Source organism: Euprymna scolopes, chromosome 14 (assembly GCF_053919585.1).
Source record: "Euprymna scolopes isolate OS-2025 chromosome 14, ASM5391958v1, whole genome shotgun sequence".
Taxonomy (NCBI): domain Eukaryota; kingdom Metazoa; phylum Mollusca; class Cephalopoda; order Sepiida; family Sepiolidae; genus Euprymna; species Euprymna scolopes.
Genome location: NC_136495.1, coordinates 68,660,401 through 68,683,272, shown reverse-complemented (window position 1 = coordinate 68,683,272; position 22,872 = coordinate 68,660,401). Strand labels below are relative to the sequence as shown.

The 22,872-nt window shown below is 31.9% G+C and overlaps 1 protein-coding gene across 21 annotated transcripts in view; it reads right to left on the bottom strand.

The window, feature by feature from the left end:
- Positions 1-22,872, bottom strand: part of LOC145293059 (myotubularin-related protein 13-like) — a 508,291-nt gene that overhangs the window by 167,140 nt on the left and 318,279 nt on the right. For all 21 annotated transcript variants that reach the window (XM_080139396.1, XM_080139398.1, XM_080139410.1 and 18 more), the window contains 2 exons: positions 15,555-15,671; positions 2,163-2,295 (listed from right to left, as the gene is read on the bottom strand). In XM_080139396.1, coding sequence (XP_079995522.1) covers positions 2,163-2,295; positions 15,555-15,671 — 250 coding nt within the window. The remainder of the gene's footprint in view (positions 1-2,162; positions 2,296-15,554; positions 15,672-22,872) is intronic.

The following is a 22,872-nucleotide window of genomic DNA, read 5'->3' as shown; positions in this document are numbered from 1 at the left end:
TGGCACAAAATATACCCCTATTTTCTGCGATGCAACCCTAAACCGTACTTTACATGAATCCTCGATGTAACTTTCACAGTACCAGGAATCCTGATAAGCAACAACTATATATTCACCAGTTGATGGTAATTTTTGTCATTTCTATTCTGTTGTTTTACTGAAAATTCAATTATGTAAACAAAGAAATAAAACGGTAATTTTTTACTTGTTTCCACTTTAACATTTACAATTACATCTATAGGCTTTAAGGTATGCTGAAAACAAATATTGCATTTAAATTTTTGCAAATAAATAAGGATATTAAGCAATGTCGTTTCTTATGTTATCGCTGGTGGTCATCTTGATACGCGCAAGCATGCAAATGCACCCCCGAGAAACTATGCACAAACATGCATACCAAGATGGCCACCAGCAGTAACGTAAGAAATGACATTGCTGAATATCTGGAAAGCTACTTATTTGCGAAAAATTTAAATGCGATATTTGTTTTCAGTATACTCGAAAACCTTAAAAGATAGTCATTTTAAAGAAAAATGTTAAGGTGGAAACAAGGTAAAAATTTACAAAATGTATCACAATGAAATTCTTTATCAAACCGCCTAATTATTATTATTATTTAGATATCCTCAGTAAAAAAAAAAAAAAAAACTGGTTTGTTTTACAGATTCGAAAAAATAGTCTTGACAATGAATTAAAAATAAAGTTTCACAATATCTTTTTTAATTTAATTGTTAGGTAAAAGTACAGAATAGTTAACAAAAAAACACCCTTCCTTCCCCATGTTAAGAATGGGTTTCTAAATAATAACGTTATTATTTCAGCATGATAGCATAAGTGCATAAGTACCTTTTATTTGTTTTTTGTTTTTTTGACCACTAAAAAGCACAATTCTACCTAAAGTACAAATAAGAAGTTAAACTCATGTACTTAGTACATTTTGTTGTTTTTTAATGCTTTTAGTGCACGTGTACTAAAAGTGTTAAAAACAACAAAATAGTATTGTTTGGAAATCAAATTTTAAAAACTTAAAAATAATTTTTTTAAACTGACGGACTCAGAATAAAAAATGACTAGTCTAGTAAGACGAAAGCAGAAACACAGTTTTCTATTTTTAAGAGAATACTTTAGTCAGCTCAGCGCATGACACGCTTAGCGACTGTTTTTCCGTAAGCAGATTTGATTTCTATAAAAGATAACATTTGAAATAAAATTCTGCGCAATTAATAATTATAAAATACTTACATATTATACATGAAAATAATTCTGAAACTATTATCTATATGAAAATGGATGATATATACCGATTTATTTTATCAATTTTGAAATATTCTTTGTCAACTTTGCTCGGTGGTAACTTTGCTTCCTATCGTTGTAAAAATAAAAATCAAACACCAGTAGAGATGGGCTTCTATGTTTATATAGCCTGTAAAATTTCAGCCATATCCAATCAAATTTAACCCCACGTATATGTATCCAAACGTAACGTATAAAATGAAAACATTAAAAATGTGTTTCCCTTTTTGTTGTCATTTTTTACCAATTTTTCATTTTTAACTTGGAGTATAAAAACATTGAACGCATAAAAGAAAAATAAATTAACATCATTTGAATGCTTATTTTATTCTCTTTCCATCAATTCTTTTAAACATTGACCAACAAATAAAAAAGATATGACTTGTTGAAGCACATTAGGTATGTAATATTGCCGATGTCCACGAAAATACAGCATACGCTTGTAATGCTAAATGGATATCTTGTAAGGGTTTTGTATAGAGAGTTCATAATGAAACAGGAATTGCACAATCCCACACCACACCTCTTCTAAACCGCTATTGCTTGGATCCAGTGACAAGATGTTCACAATGACTTGAAACACTACTGGGATAAGCAGAGAAAAACTGGTGTTATTTCAGGTGTTTTTTTCTCCTAGACTAGTTGCACAACCAAGACTTGAGAGTCCAGTTAATCATTATATTTAAGGAATAGCTGCAGGGAAGATAAATGAATTCAATTCATATCTTTCCCAAGGGTATTAGTGAAAGTTATACTGAGCCCATAGTCCACACCTGTAACCATTACATCACACCATTTTAAATATGCACAAAACCTAATCTTGTATTAATTAATGACCATGGATGAGTGTGTGTGCGTGTTAAACTTACCTGTAGCGTAAGGGATACAAAAGCACATTGAGAGCATGGCATGCGTCTGTGAGCCGGGTGTAACTTTGTGATAGAATAAGGACTTTATGGTCGGTCAGCACAGCAGTAAACAAAGACAGCACATTTTTGATACCTGCAAAAGAAAAATCAATCACTTTGAGGTGAATTAAATTAAAGTTTAACCTCAAATTAATCATGCTCAAGAATGTGAAAAGCCCTTATTCCTGAATCATAATCACTAATCAAATCGTTGATCTTTTATCATAGAAAATAGTAAAAATTTGGTTTAATAAGATATAATCTTAGATAGAAAAACAAGAACCCCCCCCCCTCATACACACACACACAAATTTTTTAACATATATATGCCCTCCTCCAATTTCCAAACCCGTGTAGAATTACTGACCCTTCTCAATACATTTATAGATATTCATCAAGGGCAGTTCCAAACCTAAATAATTTCCCTTCGGTGAGGTAGAGGTCACTAACATTCACGATATTGAATTTAGTCTTTTTCTCATTCACACTGGCTGCTGACACCACCTCACCTTATCTCTTTCTTCAGTTTGACTGCTATAAAAACACTTCAACAACATGTGCATCCTAACAAACACACTCTGCACAGTATGTAAAACTTCTCATCTCAACTGATACATGCACGTACGCATACCCCATTTACAAACTTTGTTCTACACATTCTCATGGAGACAATTTCCAAACGAGTTCAGTTGAGTTTGTGAAGAATAAATGATTTTGCATACTTCTTTGCCTCCAAGTTGTTACTTTACTTGGTAAATGCTTGCAGTTTCCCACATCTTAGAAGTGAATGACCATGTGACCCCCTCTTGCATACAGACAATCTAGCTTAAAATGAAACACCAATTTTCAGGTCATTGTAGTTTTTTTTTTTTTTTTTTTTTTTTTTTTTTATAAGGTCAGTTAGTCCCCCACATCCAACCCCCATTTTTTTTTTTTTACTATGGTAGCTAAACTTTGTGCATTTTTTTTTCTTAAATAACATCAATTGCTGTGCAAATGTAGAAAGCTATTCTTAACATTCGGGGGGGGGGGCTTTATTAACCCTTCCTCTGCTTGAATCAAAATTTGAGGTATCTTCCTTGTCCATTGACCATAATAACAAAAATGACCAACAGCTTCCTCTGATAAAATTCGCTTTTTTTTTTTTTTAATACAAATACTGAATGAATTTGCGCAATCTTTAGTGTACAGTCATTTTTTTTAACCTAACGGGTAAGTACATAAAAAAGTATTGTTATTTTCTTTTTACAAGCAGTATTACATAAGGGATTAATCTGGAGGATCACTAAATAAATTGTAATTGATAGTTAATTTTTTTTTTATTAAACCACTTTAATTTCAAACATGCATTTCATTGATACTTAAAATTTATTAGGCATAACTACTCATTGACCCAATTTTTATCTTTATTTTTGAATGATTCTTTTAATTATGCCCCCTTTTTACTAGTTTTTTTTTTTTTTTTTTTTTTTTTAGTTTTTTATGACTTTTCATTTTAAATACATCTTTTGGTCATTAAATAATTGAACCAAATTGTTTACTATGTTGTTTTAACCAAAAGCAAGTTTTTCCAATTGCATTTTTTTCAAATAGTAAACTGCTTTGGCCCTTAAAACAATGCATATATCCAATATCTCTCAACAATTTTTATCTTCTAAATAATGTAAGTTGAATAATTAAATTCACTCAAAATAAACATAATAGAACAAACAAGTAGTGCGTATTTAAAACTTGATAATAAAAAAGGAAGAAAAAGGAAAAAACTAAAAAAAAAAAAAAAAAAAAGAAAATTAAAAGAGGGAAATAAAGATGGGGAAACTAAAATAGAGCAAACTAAAAAAAAAAAGGTAACTAAATAAAAGATATCAAAAAGGGAGAAGCAAAAAAGGAGAAACAAAACAGGAAGAATAAAAATGCTATTTGAAATTTAAATGGGACAAGCTTTGAAAAAAAATTTTTTTTTAACTATTTCATGCTTAGCAGGACAAACAGATGAAAAGGCTATTTTAAACTTAAGTGTGACAGACGCAAGACTATTTCAAACTTAAATTGGACAGACTAAGAAAAATCACATTTGTTTTTTTAACTAAGTCAGTCCAACATCAAATGTTAATAATATTTATAGCAGTTGTTAAAATTTACCCAAAATTTTCATAAAACTTGACTGTACAGATGTTTTATATAGTAAGATTTACTGAAAGAAAAAATCCAAGAATAAGAGACTAAATCTAAAGGTGGCCAACTGATTGAAAGGGGGGGGGGGTCTCATGTTTCTGAATTTTGGTTATCTGTACTTGGATTTTTTGGACTACTGTTCTCATCTTAAGTGACATTTTCACAATATTTCAGTCAACTTAACCTCTAACCTTATTCAGATGTATCATGGCAAACTTGGGAATCTTTCTGTCGAACTCTGGAATCTGCACAGAATTTTGAATGGAATCCTTTACTTAATTCACAGGGGTAGAATGCTCTCATTCTGTCAGCCATGATTAGATAGAAGTCCTAAGTAATTCACAATTGTATTTTTCAGTCGCACACACTGAAGATTGAATCTTCAACTTTCAGAGAATATCACTTTTACAACTGAATTTTTCCAAGTATTCTAACCAATGCGCCAGGAGTTCTTGCAAACCTCCATGAATTAAATAAAGGGTTCTGCTTGAAATTCTGTGGAGATTTGAGTTCTACAGAAAGGTTCATGTCTTCGACAAGATACACCTGAAGAAAGTCGGAGGTTACATCAACCGAAACGTTGTGAAAATGACAGTGGAGATGAGAACAGTAGTCTGAAGAATCTAAATAATATGAGCAAAAAAAACCCTCTAAAAATAATCCATAAATGATGTGTGTAAAGTTTACACTCGTAAGAATTCCATGTAATATCTGCAATTGAGCAAAGCAAAGAATATGAATTGAATAATAATAACGTAATGAATTGAACAGATGAATCAAATTACAAAGCTTTGCTATTCATATCATATCGATTAATGTCATCCATCAGATTAAAAAAGAAAAAAAAATTTCTTTTTTTTGCTTTCCATGAGATATTCTTAACGCATTACAGTAATTTGATCTTTATTACATTATTGGCATTAGATGCTGGTATTTTCAGACAACCTTTGTTAAAAATCTTTGCCTTTCAACTCTTATTTCAATTGATTCATTTCTTTGGTTGCCTTCAAATATACACAATCAATTCAAAGTCATTATACGATTCTACAAACAAATTGCTCTTAATGTCAAGGCTGCATATGAGACGAGATCAGCATCTCAATATTATGGCAAGAAAAAAGTTTACTTTTGACGCGTCATTTTTTTTGTTTAAATCATTAAGCATCACATCATCTAACAAATAAAGCAAAATCGACTAAAAAAATTTGTTTGAATTTGATTTTTTTAAATGACAGGTGATAATCAAAATTTGCGCTTTTTTTTTTTTTTTAAAGTATGGAGGTCTGTAGCAATATCATGTCTAGATACATGTATCAACTGAACAGGTTAAAATTAATTTTATCGTCTGTGTAGTTCGTTATTAAAAATTGATTTGTTTTATAAAAGATAAGTCTTATATTGATTTATATCTATTTTTTTTATTGTACATTTTATTTATTCATAAATTTCTGCATAAATGATCTTCTGTAGAAATTGACCCAAACTATAGTAAACACACGAAATGACGTTCTACACAATGGATTGGAGGTGCCTATAGAACTACTATAAACATTTTAAAAGCGTTATATTAAAAACAAAATAGGAAAACACGATAACTGGAATGCTTGCACACAACTATAAACACTGCCTTCAAATAAACTATGTGAAAACTACAGTTAGTTGTAATAGTTATAATTTGGCTCCTTCAGTCTTTGATTAACTATGGATACCCATGAAAGGGGTGCCTGCACATGAAATTTTTGTGGCAAATATGGTGAAATCTCCAACCACACCTCTCCTGAGTCAATATTGTTAGATACCAGCAGCAAGTGAAATGTATGTACAGGATGACTAGAAACAAATGCCAAGATAAGCGGAGAACACATACAGCGCCTAGAATTCCCAAATGGTCACCCATCTGGTACTAACCAGGCTCAACGTTGCTTAAGTTCAGTGATCTGACAAGAACCGGTGTGTCAACATAATTAAGCAATATATATATATATATTATTCACAGCTTTTAACAACAGGAAATAATATGCAAATCCAACCAAACTCAGAAGTTCACAACTCAAAACTCTTATCTAAAGAAAACAAACTTGCAGACATCTATGTAATCAACAAAATCCTTTTTATACAAAAATCAGGTAAAACAAGTCCATTACAATGCTATTATTATTGGATACTAATGGTAAAACGCTTGTAGTTGTTTGTTTTGAAAATTAAAATAGGCACATAATCAGTTGAAATGAATGTCTTCAGGAAATAGAAATACAACTGAAACAATTGTGAAAAGAATAATTCTCACTGAATATGTTTACTACATTCATTTTTTAATGTCTTTTGTAAAAAATTCTCAGCAACAGCTTTGCTAATGAAACTTATAATTCATGTGAAGTAGAAAGCTACAACTTGAAAAGATGTCACCAGCAATATTAACCAATCAAATGAGTGTCAGATAGAGGGAAAAAAAAAAAAAAATCAATATTTTATCTTATATAGAGAGAAAAGTGAGATTTTACATTTATTGAGAGGAAAATCTTAAATAAAAGCTACATAAGAAAAATGTCTTGTCATTCATTCAGTGATTATTAATCGTATGTTTTCATTAACGCAATAGAAATTAAAGGCACACCTTAGGTGCATTTTATATAAGATTGACATAAATAAATTACAAATTCGTAGACAAAAACTTCTTTTATATATTTTTTTTTTTCAGCATTCCAAATTATATTTTCATCTATTGAAATGTGAATTTAGGACACTTAAAAATCACATAACTTTACTAATGAAAGCTATTTATTAATAAACTTGCCATACGTTTTAGAGTCCCATTTTCTCTTTTCAGCTTTTTAACATAGAATTTGGGGTGCTGAAATTATACATTATACAGTTATTTGATTTTAACTCTAAGAATTTGTTTTATTCTTTCCTGTAGAGGTGAAATCGAACCCAAGATGCCCAGATACAAGACCGGAGTGGTCTTGGTGTCACACCCCCATAGAAGTAGACTCGCCCGCTTGCATGAGAGGCAAGAGCAGGCTACTTAAACAAAACATTCACAGCAACCAGTGTGCTTTCAAATATAAATCGTCTTGCCGACACTTTACATGGCATCGCCGATATAGGAAATCTGCTACAAACAACATTGGAATATGGATGAACAAACACAGCAGATATTACTTCAACAGATCCTCGGGCTACAGCATGAGAACATCGCCCTGTGAAGAGACGGAGGAGAGTTCAGCAAGCCACTTACAAGGAGACCCATAGAACCCAACTCAAGTGATGGTGACTGGGCGATATTCATTGACTCCTGGAATAGATACAAGGAGATGTGTGGGTTGACGGAGCCAACAGCGTTAAGAAATGAGCTGAGAACGGTCTGTTCCCCAGAAGTAAACCGCCTGTTGTTCGACATGGTAGGAGCAGAAATACTGAACTCCGTCATGGAAGAACAGTGTTACAACACATAAAGCCGTTAGAAGCATACACAAAGAAGTGTACCGCAAGAATTCCACTCCGTAAGGCAGAAGGAGGGGGAAATCAGTTACAGACTTTGTGGTATGACTTCGATCAGTCACAAGATTCTGCGACTTTTCAGTGACTTGTCTGAACGGGATATGATGCGGTCGGAAAGATAGCTTCTCCAACGATATAATAACAGGACAAATGGTGGCAGGAATGGCAAACTTGGAGCATCAAAGCAAGGTGCTGTCGGAGGCTGTGACGCTCACGACGCTGGAAGAAAAATTCAACAGGCTTGTCAGCCAAGAAACCACGGACAAATCTATCCCCATCTCCACAGTAATGTATACACTACTACAACAAGCATAAAGAGGTCAGGCCGCAGGCAGCGGCCTCAGTTGCACCAGACTATATCAACCCCGAGAGACACTGCATCCTTTAAAGTCCAGCAACAGATCGAGTGGTCAGAACAGAATATAGAACTCTCACTCAGCCCTAAAAGACCTTGGTCTGGTACAAGAGAACTTTCTGGACCCAACTTCACAGCAAAACATGGTAACTAGTGATGGCAAAAAGACACTTATGGAATGAAAGGGAATACAATCTAAAAAGTCACCCACTTGAGGAACTGAAGCAGTGCAGGTTCAAAACCAAGTTGGTCCACACCCACGCCGATGGGCAAAGACAGGAAGGGTGGTGGAAACGCTGGATAACCAGCAGTATAATGTACGCATTGATGGGAGTAACCGGGTAACCCGGCGCAATCGCAGATTCCTCCAAAGAATAAACCCCGCGGTAGATACCCCTTGTCATTCGATACCTGAAGAGCAACCAGGAATGTCGGATACCATAGACAACATAAAATACCAGGACAATGGTTCCCGCACATGTACGAATCAACACCAGCCCAAAACATCCAACACTCTACCAGAACAGATGGAGGTGGACTACACAGCATCCCCTGGGATGATGGAGGTTGAGGAAGACCAACCGGTGCGTCGTAGCAGAAGGGTAATGCAACCACCCAGGAATCTATCCCCACAAACATGGGACACATCGCACGACTACTCAAATCATTGGACCACAATGTGAGTATCTTGTGGCTCAGGAAGGGGACGGGCATGTAGAGGAGGAATCAAACCCAAGATGCCCAGTTACAAGACCGGAGTGGTCTTGGTGTCACACCCCAATAGAAATATACTCGCCCGCTTGCATGAGAGGCGTGAGCAGGCTACTTAAACAAGACATTCCCAGCAACCGGTGTGCTGTCAAATATACGTCGTCTTGCTGACACTTTACATTTCCTTTTTTCATTAAGTGGGAATTCTTTAGTTTTCTCATTACTAAGCAGTATCAAGACATGGGTTCCACTAATCTAATTTATAAAACTGTGTGTGTGTGTGTGTGTGTGTGTGTGTGTCTCTCTCTCTCTCTCTCTCTCTCTCTCTCTCTCTCTCTCTCTCTCTCTCTCTCTCTCCATTTTTTCAAAGTGTATTTCCACCAAAACACAAGGTCACAGAGCAGCATGTCAAATGGTTACATTTTTTGTGGACCATTGTTTTATAAAAAGTTGTTTTATGGGTTTTTAGCCTATAAAAATTGTTGCAAAGAAGTCAAAAAAATTTAAAAATTGGAACTTGGCAGGTGCAAGTCAACATGATCTTGTGCGCATACACAAATACATATTTATACATTAAAGTTGGGCCATTTTTAACTATTTCTTATCCATCTGACAATTACTCAAATGGTAATGACTAAGCCTGAAGAGCTATCTGTATTGGTTTCAATACTAGCTGATGATACCCAAGTCATATCTAAAAAGAAAATTTTATTACTTTTGAAATCACAACTATATTACTGGATTAAGTTCTGCGTGACATTCAAGAGAAAGAATATGTTAGATACTGTAACAATTGTGGTAGTTTTTCAAACTTAAATTTCTTCTCATATTGTTTCGCTACCATTGAATATATTGTTAATCAGCATATGTATCTAGCATTGTGCAGTATTAAACGTAACATTAAATTCCTTTAAAAAAAAAATAAATAAAATAAAAAATAAAAAAAAACAAAGAAAAAAGAATGTAAAGAAACTGAGATGTGCATGCGAATATGTTTTTTTTTCCAAACAGTTCACTTGTTGTAAATAGAAAAAAATACTCTAGCTGAGATCAAAACCTAAAGACACTGAGTCGAGTACGATAACCATTAGGTCAATTTGACACGCTCTTTAAAAAGTATTTTCAAACCTACTTTTTCTTCACATAATTTGAACAATTCGTGCATACAGTTGTGAAACAGTTGACAAACAGATAAAAATCTGACCCCCCCCCCAGTACCAGATTTTCAATTTTAACCCCCCCCCCCTTAGCAGCCCATTTTTCCGGATGAAAGCCAATTAAAAACTTTTCCACATGTCTGAATACTCTATATACTAAATTTCAAACCTGTAGATCAAAGATTCTTTGAATACATAGGTTGAGAAGTGTCCTCACACACACATTCTCACTTTTATAGATATACAGATAATTAGAAACAGCAGTTTCATGAAGATGGTTTTACTATAGTAAATGTTTAATCATTAGAACTGTCGTTTTATAATTTAAAGGAAGTGATTTTATCTATTTCAAGTAAAGAACTGATGATAGAAAAGAACAAGCAGTGGAAATGAAAGCGGTTTAAAGTATGCGTAAGTCTTAAAATCAAGCATGTTTATTAACAGGTCAAGAACAATAAGAATTTTCCTCATCAAAAATGAGAAAAATCAATATATTTTGCAATAAAATAAGCAGAAAAGAGAAAAGAACTTGTATTGCAAAGTGGAAACAAAGGAGAATAACCAAAACAAAGTAACACAACTTATTAAAAGTCTTTTTATTCTTTAATCAACATAAAGCGAATCTGTCTGCATTTCTGGTTAGAGAAAATTTTATTTCTTATGCTTTTTATAATCTAGATGCAAGGATTCATTAGAACATTCATGGCGTGCCCACACAATTGCTTACATAAAACTATGCTTGCATGTTTTCGTTAAGAAATAAACATCAAATCATCAATTGATTGGATTTAAGTATGCAAGAAATATAAAGACACAGTTAACAGAAATCAGATTTAAATATGCAAAAATAATTCTCCTGAGGAAGATCCATCGGAGATATAGACATTAACTTTGATGAGGACAATTGTCAAAATAAAAACAATGGAAATAATAAAGCAAAAGATGGTTATGATTAATTTTAGAAAAGAAATAGGACAGTGGTAAAGAAGCACTAAACACAATATGATCTTCACAATAATGAAATGTTTAAGCTATTCGATAAATATTAAATAGATCCCATAAACAAAAAAAATTGTTAAATTCATTTATTGTGGAATCTTCTACTGCATTTTGCATTGTCTGCAGACTGACAATGTCCCAACTGTTGGTCTCTGTCACCAAATCAACCTGAAGTTTCAGACATTTTTTTTTTTTTTTTTGCAGCAATGTCTTTGATGGCTTCGGCCTGCGGCATGTTACCCAGAGGGTAAATTCACAATGTAATCCTCCCTAAATCTCCAAGTAAGTGGCGCAAACAGATCAGTGGAAAACCGACATAGACAATAACCATCAAAAAGCATTTGGTTGAACTTTCAGGTTTATAGATGGTTGGTCACCGATGTTAGAATTGTGATCGGTGAGCCATTTTGTATGACCTTGTTCAAGATTGCTGTGTATGCGTTGCTATGGTTTGGGATGTGATGCAAATGAGAGAAGAAGCCAGCTCAGGGTGAAAATTGTTGATTAACAATTGGTGTCTCATATGCTTCCCGGCATTGCCTTGTCGTAAAATACACTTAAATATGATATTTTGATTAATGCAGATTTTGTATTGATTATATTATATTGGATCCAATATATAGTAATGATTTTAAAAGTTTTTTTTTAAAAATGACTTTTGCGCCACTACCAAGAATCGAAACCAAAACGTTTAGCATATGATTTATTTTTTCCTTTGGCATTAATGCCTGAGCTAAGAACACAAGTTTACTGCAAAAACATGTTTACTGTTAAAACATGAACCAATAGCTATTACATTACACATGCATATTCGTAATGCCATCGTTCAACCTTCACCTGGCCAATTCCATTTCTTTAATTTTCACACTTTTGCACCGATTTTCCTTAGCTAAAAACCCAAATATAAAGTTTTGCATAGGTTCAAGTACCTTATATATATGATCATTCCATAATAAAGCCAAAAAAGCTAATAGGGAATTAATTAAACTGAATGTGTAAAAGAATATGCAAATTAGCTAGATCTTTTGCAGATGAATGCAATTTCACGATCCATGTATAACAAAGTTGTATTTTCTTTTTAAATAAATAGAAAAAAGGGTTTTCAATATTAATATCAATACACAAAAAAAAAAAATTGTAGGAGTACAGATATAGCAGATGAACGAATTTTATGTCAGCTCATTGCTTGTATCATACACTATAAAGATTATAGAACTGTTCCAAAACATAAGTATATATATATATTAGTGTTGAGACGATTCCTAAATTTTTTCCGATTCCAGGAAAATGTTGATTAACGATTACAATACCAAGTACAATTCCGATTCAGATTCCAATTCCCGTGGAATTGTTGTTTTTAAATATACCATTATATAATCAGAAGTTTTTATGTAGCGAAAAAATATGGTACAGCAAAAAAGTGGAAATACAATTAAGGAAATGTCGAACACAATTTGATTTTTTTCGTAAAATTTCTTTCATTGAAGATAAGTCAAAACAAATATTTTAACCATGAATTAAAAACATGCACCATGAAATTAATAACAATCAATTTGCATGTAAATATCAGCGTGTTACAGAAAAACAATTAATTAAACTGCAGAAGCACCTGTTAAACTACACAAGTCCTATAATTGAATACCCCCCCCCAAAAAAAAAGAACGAAAAACATAAAAATATGTTTGGTGGTTATGTTTTTATAAACCATTCGTGAAAACTGTTTTTAGATCAATTAAAAAACATTAAAACCATTTTTTTTTTTTTTTTGTAAAACTTGATTTGAAATGACCGCTTAAAGATTCCTATGCGATATGATAGGACACCTCACTATGCCGGTTCGCACACGAACCTATCATGTAAGAAAAACACTACTGAAGGCAGTGAAATGGCACAAAATAGTCGCAAGGTCTAGGAGTTCATACCATGAAAACGGTAAATTTGCGGCGGGTGTGATTATCAGATTCATTGACAGTGACCTCAAATACTCCTAAAAAAAAAACAAATCAGAGTGGTCGCTGTTCTGTTGTAGAGTAAGGTAACATTTACAATTGGTTTATTTCTATATTTATTTTTATCATATAATTATATACTTATCGTCCTTTAATGTTTATTCTTATTTAATGTCTTGATTTACTTCTTTATTTCTATATAAAAAAGTAAATTTTTGGTAATTAAATTTTTTTTTTTTGTTATGCAAAGAAGTTCCAAAAGAAATGTTTTAATGCTTCATCCGCAGAATATTTTAATGAAATGTAAATTTTTAAAAGAAACAAAATTAAATTCACTTACCGCATTGTTCTATTAAACCTGTTATTGTTTAAATAATTTGACTTTGCTCGTTTTATTTTTTTTAAATATAAAGATTGGCAAGACATTTTTCATTTGCTAATGAGATTTTTTATTCATTTACTAATGAAAGAGTGTCAGTAAAAAAAAAAAAAAAAAAAAAAAAACTTGCCAAAAGATAAGCATCCGCTTTATTTTTTTTTTTAATCATCAGTTGGAAAAACCACTGATTTTTAACATGATTTACTCGCAATGAGAGCATTGTAAAATCTTTTTTCTCTAAGGGTTAAGTAGAGAACTATTTTATGGATTTTATGTAGTTAGGCTGTTTTATACATAAATAAACTTCATTCACAAATGAAAACAATGTTATTTTGCACCCTCCTAAAGTTTCACAAAAGTGCAAACAGATAACTAATCATGGGTCTTCAAGTTTCAAAACAGACAGACAGCACCTATGTATGTGACGCAATAAGAAAACTCATTAAGATAAATAAAGATTAAAGTAGTTAATAAAATTCTTGTATATCATTAAATATGTTATGAAAAGTTCTAACGTTTATATCATAAATTTTTGACAGCATTAATCTCACTTCAAACAAATAGTTCAACTTAAAAATAAAAGAGAATCATAACAAAAGAATCGCAAATCTAAGTTATTTTTTAATGATGCGATTCCGATTCTGATTCCCCCCCCCAAATACACAATTCTTACGATTAACAATTCCAATTAATCGTCTCACCACTAATATATATATAATCAGATAAAATGGATTCAGTATTTTCAGTTATGCAGTAAATCCATCTAATTCTTAAGGTTGCAAGAGTTAGGTCTGTAACAAGGAAGTTTGAACAATTGTAGAAAATGTGCAAGGAACAACATTCACAAAGCAATTTTAGTTTAACGAACAATACGACATAGAAATCTGAACAATATTGAGCATTGAATCTAACTGCCACGGTGATCAACACTCACATCTTTTATTTGTTGTGAAATCCCATGTGCACCAGAACATCTGCCTTTTACACACTGTCAGCTTCGTCTGCTCAGTGGGATGTGCAAGGTATCATTCTAGAGTTTATGCTTAATGTTCACCACAACTATACATAAGCAATACTTCAAACTTTATCTCTTGAAAATGATTCCATCATAGTTTTTGTGTGCCATGCAAGTTCTAGTTTTGCTAAACTAGGCTCTTGCATGTTTTTAGAAATATAACTTGGCTTTCAAAACAATGATATCTAATGGATCATTTTGTTATGTTCAATTCCATTACTTACCGACCCATTTAGTATAATGTTGCAAGTGTTCGCTAATGAGCAGAGAAATTCTTAGTAGAGTCATACCAAAGATTTAAAAAAAGAAAAAAAAAGCATTAACTTCTCCGCTAAGGTGAGGATCAAGAATAAGTGGTGCAATTCAAGAAAATGAATGATACCCTCTCTTATATCCATGTAATATCCAATAAAAATGAGGGAGCCTTCAGGTCACTTGATTATGTTCAATCCATTTACTCTTTGTGAGAAGAATGATTAAAATGAAAATAATTCCCTCTTTTGGACATTCCAATACATATCTCATTGCCAATGTAATCTTCTATCTTTATAAGAGCCAAGTGCGTCCTAAGATGGAGTACTATTGCCACATCTGGGTAGGAGTTGATCGATGCGCTTTATCCTGCCTTGATAGAGTTCAAAACCAGCTTCGAAACCTCGTAAGTAGTGCATTTTTCTCATTCTTTCAGCCTCTTTTCCACAGAAACCTGCTCTATTATTTTCATAGCAAGCTTATCTGAGCTCCAATCTATAGTTCCCCACTTGTCAAGCTTTCACAAAAAATGCTCAACTAGCTACAACCACTATCAACAATTTCCTCCACTCTCTATCTGTGCCTAAATCTAATCACAGATTCCATGAAAACAGCTTTTTTCCTAGAACCATCCGCCTGTGGAACACTGTTCCATTGGCCTGCTTCTCAGCCGACTACAATATGGTAGCCTTCTAATGTTAACAAGTTTTTGTTGATCAGTCCCCTTAAATAATCAAGTTGTGCCCAACTTACACCATTAATGACTACTACACTAACACCTTACATCCAGTAAACTTTATCCCAGATTTTTACAACTCCCTTGTAAAAAACTTGAAAGACAAAACACTTGTTATTCTTACCTAACTGATTGAAAATCAAGGCGACAGAAGAATTACTGACAGGAATTGAATTACTAAGAGGAGGCTGAAGGGCTTGACGGTCACCAGCACCGATTGAAAAACGGACTTGGGGGCCACCTGAAAAGAAAAAGTTGAAAATGTTAGGAATTTTTTTTTTTTTTTTTTTTTTTTTTTAAATAAAAGCACGTACATGTAGGCATATAAAATGACATTCAACTTGTCTTAAAGCTAGGTATTTTAAAGCAAAATTTTATTTTAATTATATCTAAAATCTTTTGAAAGGGGGGGGGGTTTAAATAAAAATTGAAATTGATTTGGGTTACTTAATTAACATGGCCACTTAAATTCTTGTGTTGGAAATTAGAAAATTTGCCATCTTGTGAAAACAAACTTCATACAAGTGAAAATTTCTTACAAATATCTTGTGATAAATGAAAATCAATCATAATGGAAGCAATAGATATTAGATCAAACTAACCTAAACATTGGGCAAAATCTTACCCCCCCCCCAAAAAAAAAATGACATGGAAGCGCTACTTTGATTGTCCATAAAAAATGCATTTCAAAATCTGAAACATTCAATCTTGTTAATAATTCATAATATGTTAGTGATAAAGCTAGATTTTTCTTTTAATAGTAAATCAATAACAAAAAAAAAATCTCAGATTTGAACCATATAAAAATAAAAGGAAACAATTTTATAATAGGGCAAAAATTTATTTCATTTCCTAAAATTTCCAATTTTTATTGTTTTATGAAAAACAATTTAAAACATTATATTGAGCTCACTATATTGATGAGTAGCCATTTTTGTTTTAAGATAGAGTTGATGCACAATATCGTGCACAGCAAATTTGAAAAACACCAATATTTTTTTAATATAAAAAAAATAAACCTCTTGTCACAAAAAGAAGTAATCTAATATGCAACAGGCTGGAAAAAAAACTATTAGTGACACAAAAGAAAGAATTATATATTTATAAAAAGAAAAGGTTAAATTGTTTATTATTAATTGAGATCAAAATCGCTCAAAAAGATATAGATATTGCGAATTGAGATTGAAGGCAGTTTCACTATATTAACCAGTTTTTCAACCATAAACTAAGCTGCTTAGTTTATGGTGAAAAATAAACTTAAGCTGGTTTGTGATACCTAATAAACCCCAGCTACAACTAATCATATATTAAAATGCTCATTTTAAATGCTGACATGTGTTGGATGATTTAAAGCTATCGACTTCGATTCTGCCCAGATTTTTATCCCTCAGATACATTTTTATCACTTCCTCCATTGTTTTCCTTGGCCTTCCCCTGTGAACCGAATCTGCTTCTTCAACTGGTTACATCTACTAACCCAAGAACTCTATTCCATTCTTGCAACATGGCCATACCAAAATTTCTTGTTCTGACGATGCTGTCCAGATTTAATCTTCCTCTGAAGTCATCAGAACTAAGTCGTTAAGACTATTATTACACATTCATTGTATATTGAGTTATATATTTTGTGATTCACATTAGAATTTCAAAATTAAAAATAAAAAATTTAAATAAAAATTGAAATTGATTTGGGTTACTTAATTAACATGGCCACTTAAATTCTGGTGTTGGAAATTAGAAAATTTGCACAAGTAACCCAAATCAATTTCAATTTTTATTTGAATTTTTTATTTTTAATTTTGAAATTCTAATGTGAATCACAAAATATATAACTCAATGCACAATGAAGCACAAAAAAGAAAAAGATAATTCGGTGGGTGAACTTTCTATTTAATAAACTCGATTTCTTCGATTTACAATCGACAACAAATTATCTAATCAAACATCTCTTCTTTCGATCCTCTTATCTCCACCTAATCACTCAACTAATACAATGTCAGACAATACTCTCAAGTTAATTCCACTTAAGTCATATTGTGATATTCAAAAGAAAACAAGCTGACATATCAACATTCACTTCTTTTTTTTTAATGAGATAAATACAAAAATAAAAACGACATTTTTTTATATGTACACTTTTCAAAGGATTAGTTGTGGTTTTATCTTTTGATAATTCTGGAAATAAAGAATAAAATAAAACATCCAAAATTCATAAAAAATTATTTATGCCTAAACTTTCGACTTACATAAGTCATCAATGGAGTATAAAGATTATTTTGTAGGAATAGAAGGTCTAAACGTATCAATTCATATAATAAATGAACATTAAAAGTTAATTATTTCTTATAGACATCAATAAAATCTCACACCTAATGTGCCATATCTTTCTTATTTGTAGGCCAATTTGTAAAGTAATCTATAATATAAATCTTACCTGTCTGTTTAAAATGTATGTATGTATGTTTGTATGTCAGCCTAAAACTTTCAACAAAGGAGACAGATTTTCACAAGATAGTATCGCTTTGAAGCTTTACTCTTCGGACAATTATTGAAAAATTGGCTAAAAACATTAATTCCCTCACCCTCAACTGGGCACTTTTCTACAGGGAGGGGATCGCTTTTTTCACTGATATTTTCGAAAGTCATCCCTCTTTTCGATTGACTAGCCTTAATTTAAACTTTCGCCACTTCTGGTTTAATGATGGACGCAATGGCAAAGACGTCACTTTTTTTTTTTCACATTCTTTTCCTCCTTCGCGATACGGGTTCGAGCCTGCCAGCTACTAAACCCTTGTGTTTTGTTGAATGCAACAGGTCGTCAGTGGAATAATAAAGGTTAACTTAATTTCAAAATGTCAATTGCCTCAGTCGAGAAGGGTTTTTGATAATCATTAAGAATTTCCAACAGAAAAGTGGGGGGGGGGGGACAATAAACGGTTAATAAATAACTGCTACCAAACAAAAGAAACTTTAATCATCTAGCGATCTGTGTAGCTTTGAAATTCTGAAACTGTTTTCTGATTATCGTTATCGACAAGTTTGTGAAAAAAAGTACCTCCATTATGTGCCGACCACATGGGATCAGATTGTAAAGTATAGTACAAGATATAAAGATCTGTCACAAATTAAATATTTAACCGATTGGTAATAGTTATTAGTTGTACTTTTGCCTGATTTTTGATTTCTCACTTGTCAAAGATATATCAAATTTTCATATCAAATAAATAATGTCATATTTTCATTTTTTTTTTTTCAAAAGCAACTATCCGTTTTGTTTTTTTTTAATTTTGCTTTTGAAAACCTTATCGTTGTATAAATCATGTGATATATATATTATATATATATATATATATACACACACACACACACACACAGATCTGTAAAATAAAAAATGACTAACAAATAGAAACAATTTGTTTTATTTTAAAAAAATACTAATAATTTAAATGTTTAAACCTTTTTTTTAATATATTCTTCACCAAGATATTCCTTAATTTTTATTTTAGCAAATTATAAAATTTATTTTTAGTGTTTGCGCAGTAGTGAAAATGGTAGTTAAAAACAAAAGAAAAACTTTAGGAAATACTTATTGAAAAATATTACCATGAACCAAAAATTACTGAGTAGAATTTTAATAAAAAAGAAAATTAATTTATGTATAAAATTGGTGATCTTATGATGGAGTGATGCCATTTGTCATCTTTATTTTATAAGAAAAGCTTAATTTATTTCCCTTGAATCACTAAAATGGCAGCAGTTAGGGGCAAATATTAGTTGAATTTTTTAATAAAAATATTTGATTATTTTCCAGTGTATGCTAACATTTTTTAATATCAAATAAATATTTCCTAAAGTTTTCCTCTTATTGTTATCATTTCACACACACATCATATGTATATCTATAATATAAAGCTGAACGTGTGTGTGTGTGTGTGTGTGTGTGTGTGTGTGTGGTCATGAATAGGCTCCTATATGGTTGACTATTATAAAAAACTGATCACATATAATGATAGAAGATGTATCGAGACACAGGAATGGGTATGTTTGATCTGGCATAATGATGATTCATTAAAATTGTGGGGTCTGCATACGCGCCTGGTCCACAAAGTATGGAAATAAAAAATTTAAAAAAAAAAAAAACGTTTACAAGTGTTTTTGATATAGATGTACATAATAATACTTTGATAAGTATGTTTTAACTTAAATAGGGATGGTATAATAAAATTGTGGGGTCTGCATTCGCGCATGGCTTCCATAGAATGGAAATATGTCACAAAGTTTAACAAAGTTTTTTAATATAGATCCACAGAATATTGTGATAAGTGTTTCAGTGTGAACAGGTATGGTATAATAAATTATGGGGTTTATCTATTTTATTTTTACTTACTTTCATCATATTTTGCTTTGGTTTTGATACCCCCAAATTCGAAGCTATCTCTTTACAACCCTTCCTTTTCATAACCTATCATACTTTCATAAATCAGAGTCCATTTTCTGTAGGCTGTTTTTGAACCCAGTCAACGACGGGTACTTTTGCTAGTATATATATATATATATATATATTAGTTAAATGAAATATGTAGAAGGCAGTACAATGCAGAGGTAATGAAAAGACACAAACTGAAGCAGGTGAAAAAGTTTTAATAAAACTTACAAATACATATTCATACATTTCATATACACATATTTTGTAATTTGTATTAATAAAACTTTTTCACCTGTTTCAGTTTGTGTCTTTCCGTTGCCTCTGCATTGTACTGCCTTCTACATATTTCATTTAACTACATACTGTAAAATGCTTCAAGCAAACTACATCCACCTCATATATATATATATATATATATATATATATACTAGCAGAGCTACCCGGCATTGCACAAGGCCATAAAAAAATGAATACAAGTTAAATACTGTGTACAACATCTTTAGATTCAAATTTCTATCTCTCCCTATCTAGCTGTTTCTTTATCTTTCTTTCCCTATACCCATTTTTTCATCCTTCCCCTAATCCTTTCATTCACCTCCACACTTTTCCTTCTCTCGTTTTAATGTGTTGAAAAATAAAATAATTATGTGATACATTTACTATAGCTATCCTTTTTAAATGTAAATAGTTTTCTAAATTTTAAATACTATACATCTGGGGCAAAATATAAACTTTGTGGGTCTTTGTTTAGTAGTTTGAGATTTTTAGTTGGTACAAACAATTATATATATATATGAGAGAGAGAGAAATGCACATCCTTCTGTTTATTTAATATGAAATTGCTGCAAAATAGGAAAAGATTCTTTGCCACCACTGTTAAATTTTAATTGCATTCATTGCACATTGTTTTTTTTTATATAAATATTTATATTGTTTTATCTTTATCTCAAATTTAGAACTGCAATTAATCAATGAAAAGCAAACAAACATTTGGTAATAGCACAAATTGATTTTAAATAAACTTTTAAGCTACCCCAAAAAGTTACACCTATTGGTTGAATGCAGTCTGAAGAATTGTTAGAGTATGAATGACTAACACGTAGTCATGGCAACTTGTATCAAAACCAGAAGGCAAAGGTCACCATGGAAACAGCATCTTGAAAAAGAATCAGAATTCTTGCCTCAGTGCCAGATTTTGTTCAGCTCATAATGAAAATATATGCCAAGCCACACCCAGACATATATTAACCTACCTGCTTATCCAGGTAAAAACATCTATATCATGAAGAATGCTACAATAAAAATTACCATATTTCCAGAGAAAGGAAGAGAGATGACAAATAAATGCAGGAAGGATTTACATAATCGCAAGGCAACACCTTATTGTTATTTGATTGTTATTACAGATTTGAAAGGAGAAACCAACATAGCAAGAAACAGGAAAAAGTGTTTATAAAAATATACAACGGAAAATAAGTGTTTGGTAGTTTAGCTGCACTGAAGAACTGTGATAGAGTTCAAAAGTGTGGATAACTACGATTAATAATGCAAAATTCTCTGTAAAAGAATGGAGCATTCTAGGCAACTGATAATGAAAATTAATAGGTATTAAATTAAATCATACAGTTGCAGAGCTGTACTTTTTGCATTTAATTTGTTTTTCCTTTGCCGCGTGTGTGTGTGTGTGTGTGTGTGTGTGTGTGTGTGTGTGTGTGTGTGTGTGTGTGTTAACAATAAGATGGTGACTTATTCTGAAAGTTATCCAATGAAAATATCGGTTTTTATGAATATACATTGGTGATTGTGTAGGTTTCTTTTATGAAAATAAATTATACTTCTTATCTTTTGAATAAGGCTGTTATGCAAGTTGAAAAACATCTCCAGTTTATACAAAAAAAAAAAAAAAAAAAAAAAAAAAAATCAAAAATACATTGATGAAGATAGTATCAAAAGTCTAAATCCAGAGAAGATAATATCAAGTGAGACATGAGAACTATCTTCTGAAACTGATGCAGTGAAATAGAGTAGCCAAATAGTTCAAGGACAATCAAGGATCCAGAAACATTTTCACAAAAATTTATATGCAGTGGCATTTTTATGCTTTCTTCATATCCAAATTATCAGATTATAAAGGTGTTGCGTACTAATGTTATGAATTAAGTATGGATAGTTGGTTTAATTTATTATCAAAACAGAAATTTTCCGTTCCATGAGAAAACTTAATTTAAAACAAAAAATGCAGAAATATGTTTGGGAAAGTATGACATCAATACAGAAATCATCACATCAGTTAGAGTTAGAGAAACTGGAATCAAATTCCAATCAAAGAAATAAAATGAAGAGATTTTTCAAGATAAACAAGCCGCGAGTGCATGGTCCACTATGGTGTTGCATGTGAGATGACACCACAAAAAATAGTGAAGAAATGATGAATGTGAGAAGTGTGAAGGGCCAAAGAACAATGGCTTCCACATTTTGACCAAGTTTCAGGGAAATCTAATGGATGGATTAAACGCTATGAGTCAAAAAGTATCATTTTGGGCCATTTTGGAGCATTTTTTACCTCTTTTGAGCCCCTGGGGATGCCGAATCCCAGTATAGGATAACAGGGCCGTTTCAGGCTTTAACACATGTATATTTGAGTTGACCATCATGAAAAAACACTATATTGTCAGACATATCAAATTTTTGTTGAGAAATATGGAAAAAGAGCTACCAAAAGGGGCGTTTTTAGCACTAAAAGTCTCAGAGGTCGCAAACCAGAATTTTGCCAGGGTCACCCATCCTAGATTTATATTAAGAACGATGGGCTCCACATTTTGGCCAAGTTTCAGAAAAATGTAATGGATGGATCAAAAATTATAGGGCAAAATGTGTCATTTTGGGGCATTATTTACCTCTTTTGAGCCCCTAGGGACGCAACACGAATTTTTGCAAAAAAAATTGTTTCACTGTGCACATCTATTTAATGAAATACAATTTGAGGCAAAATTTCAGGAAAAACTAAGCGATGATT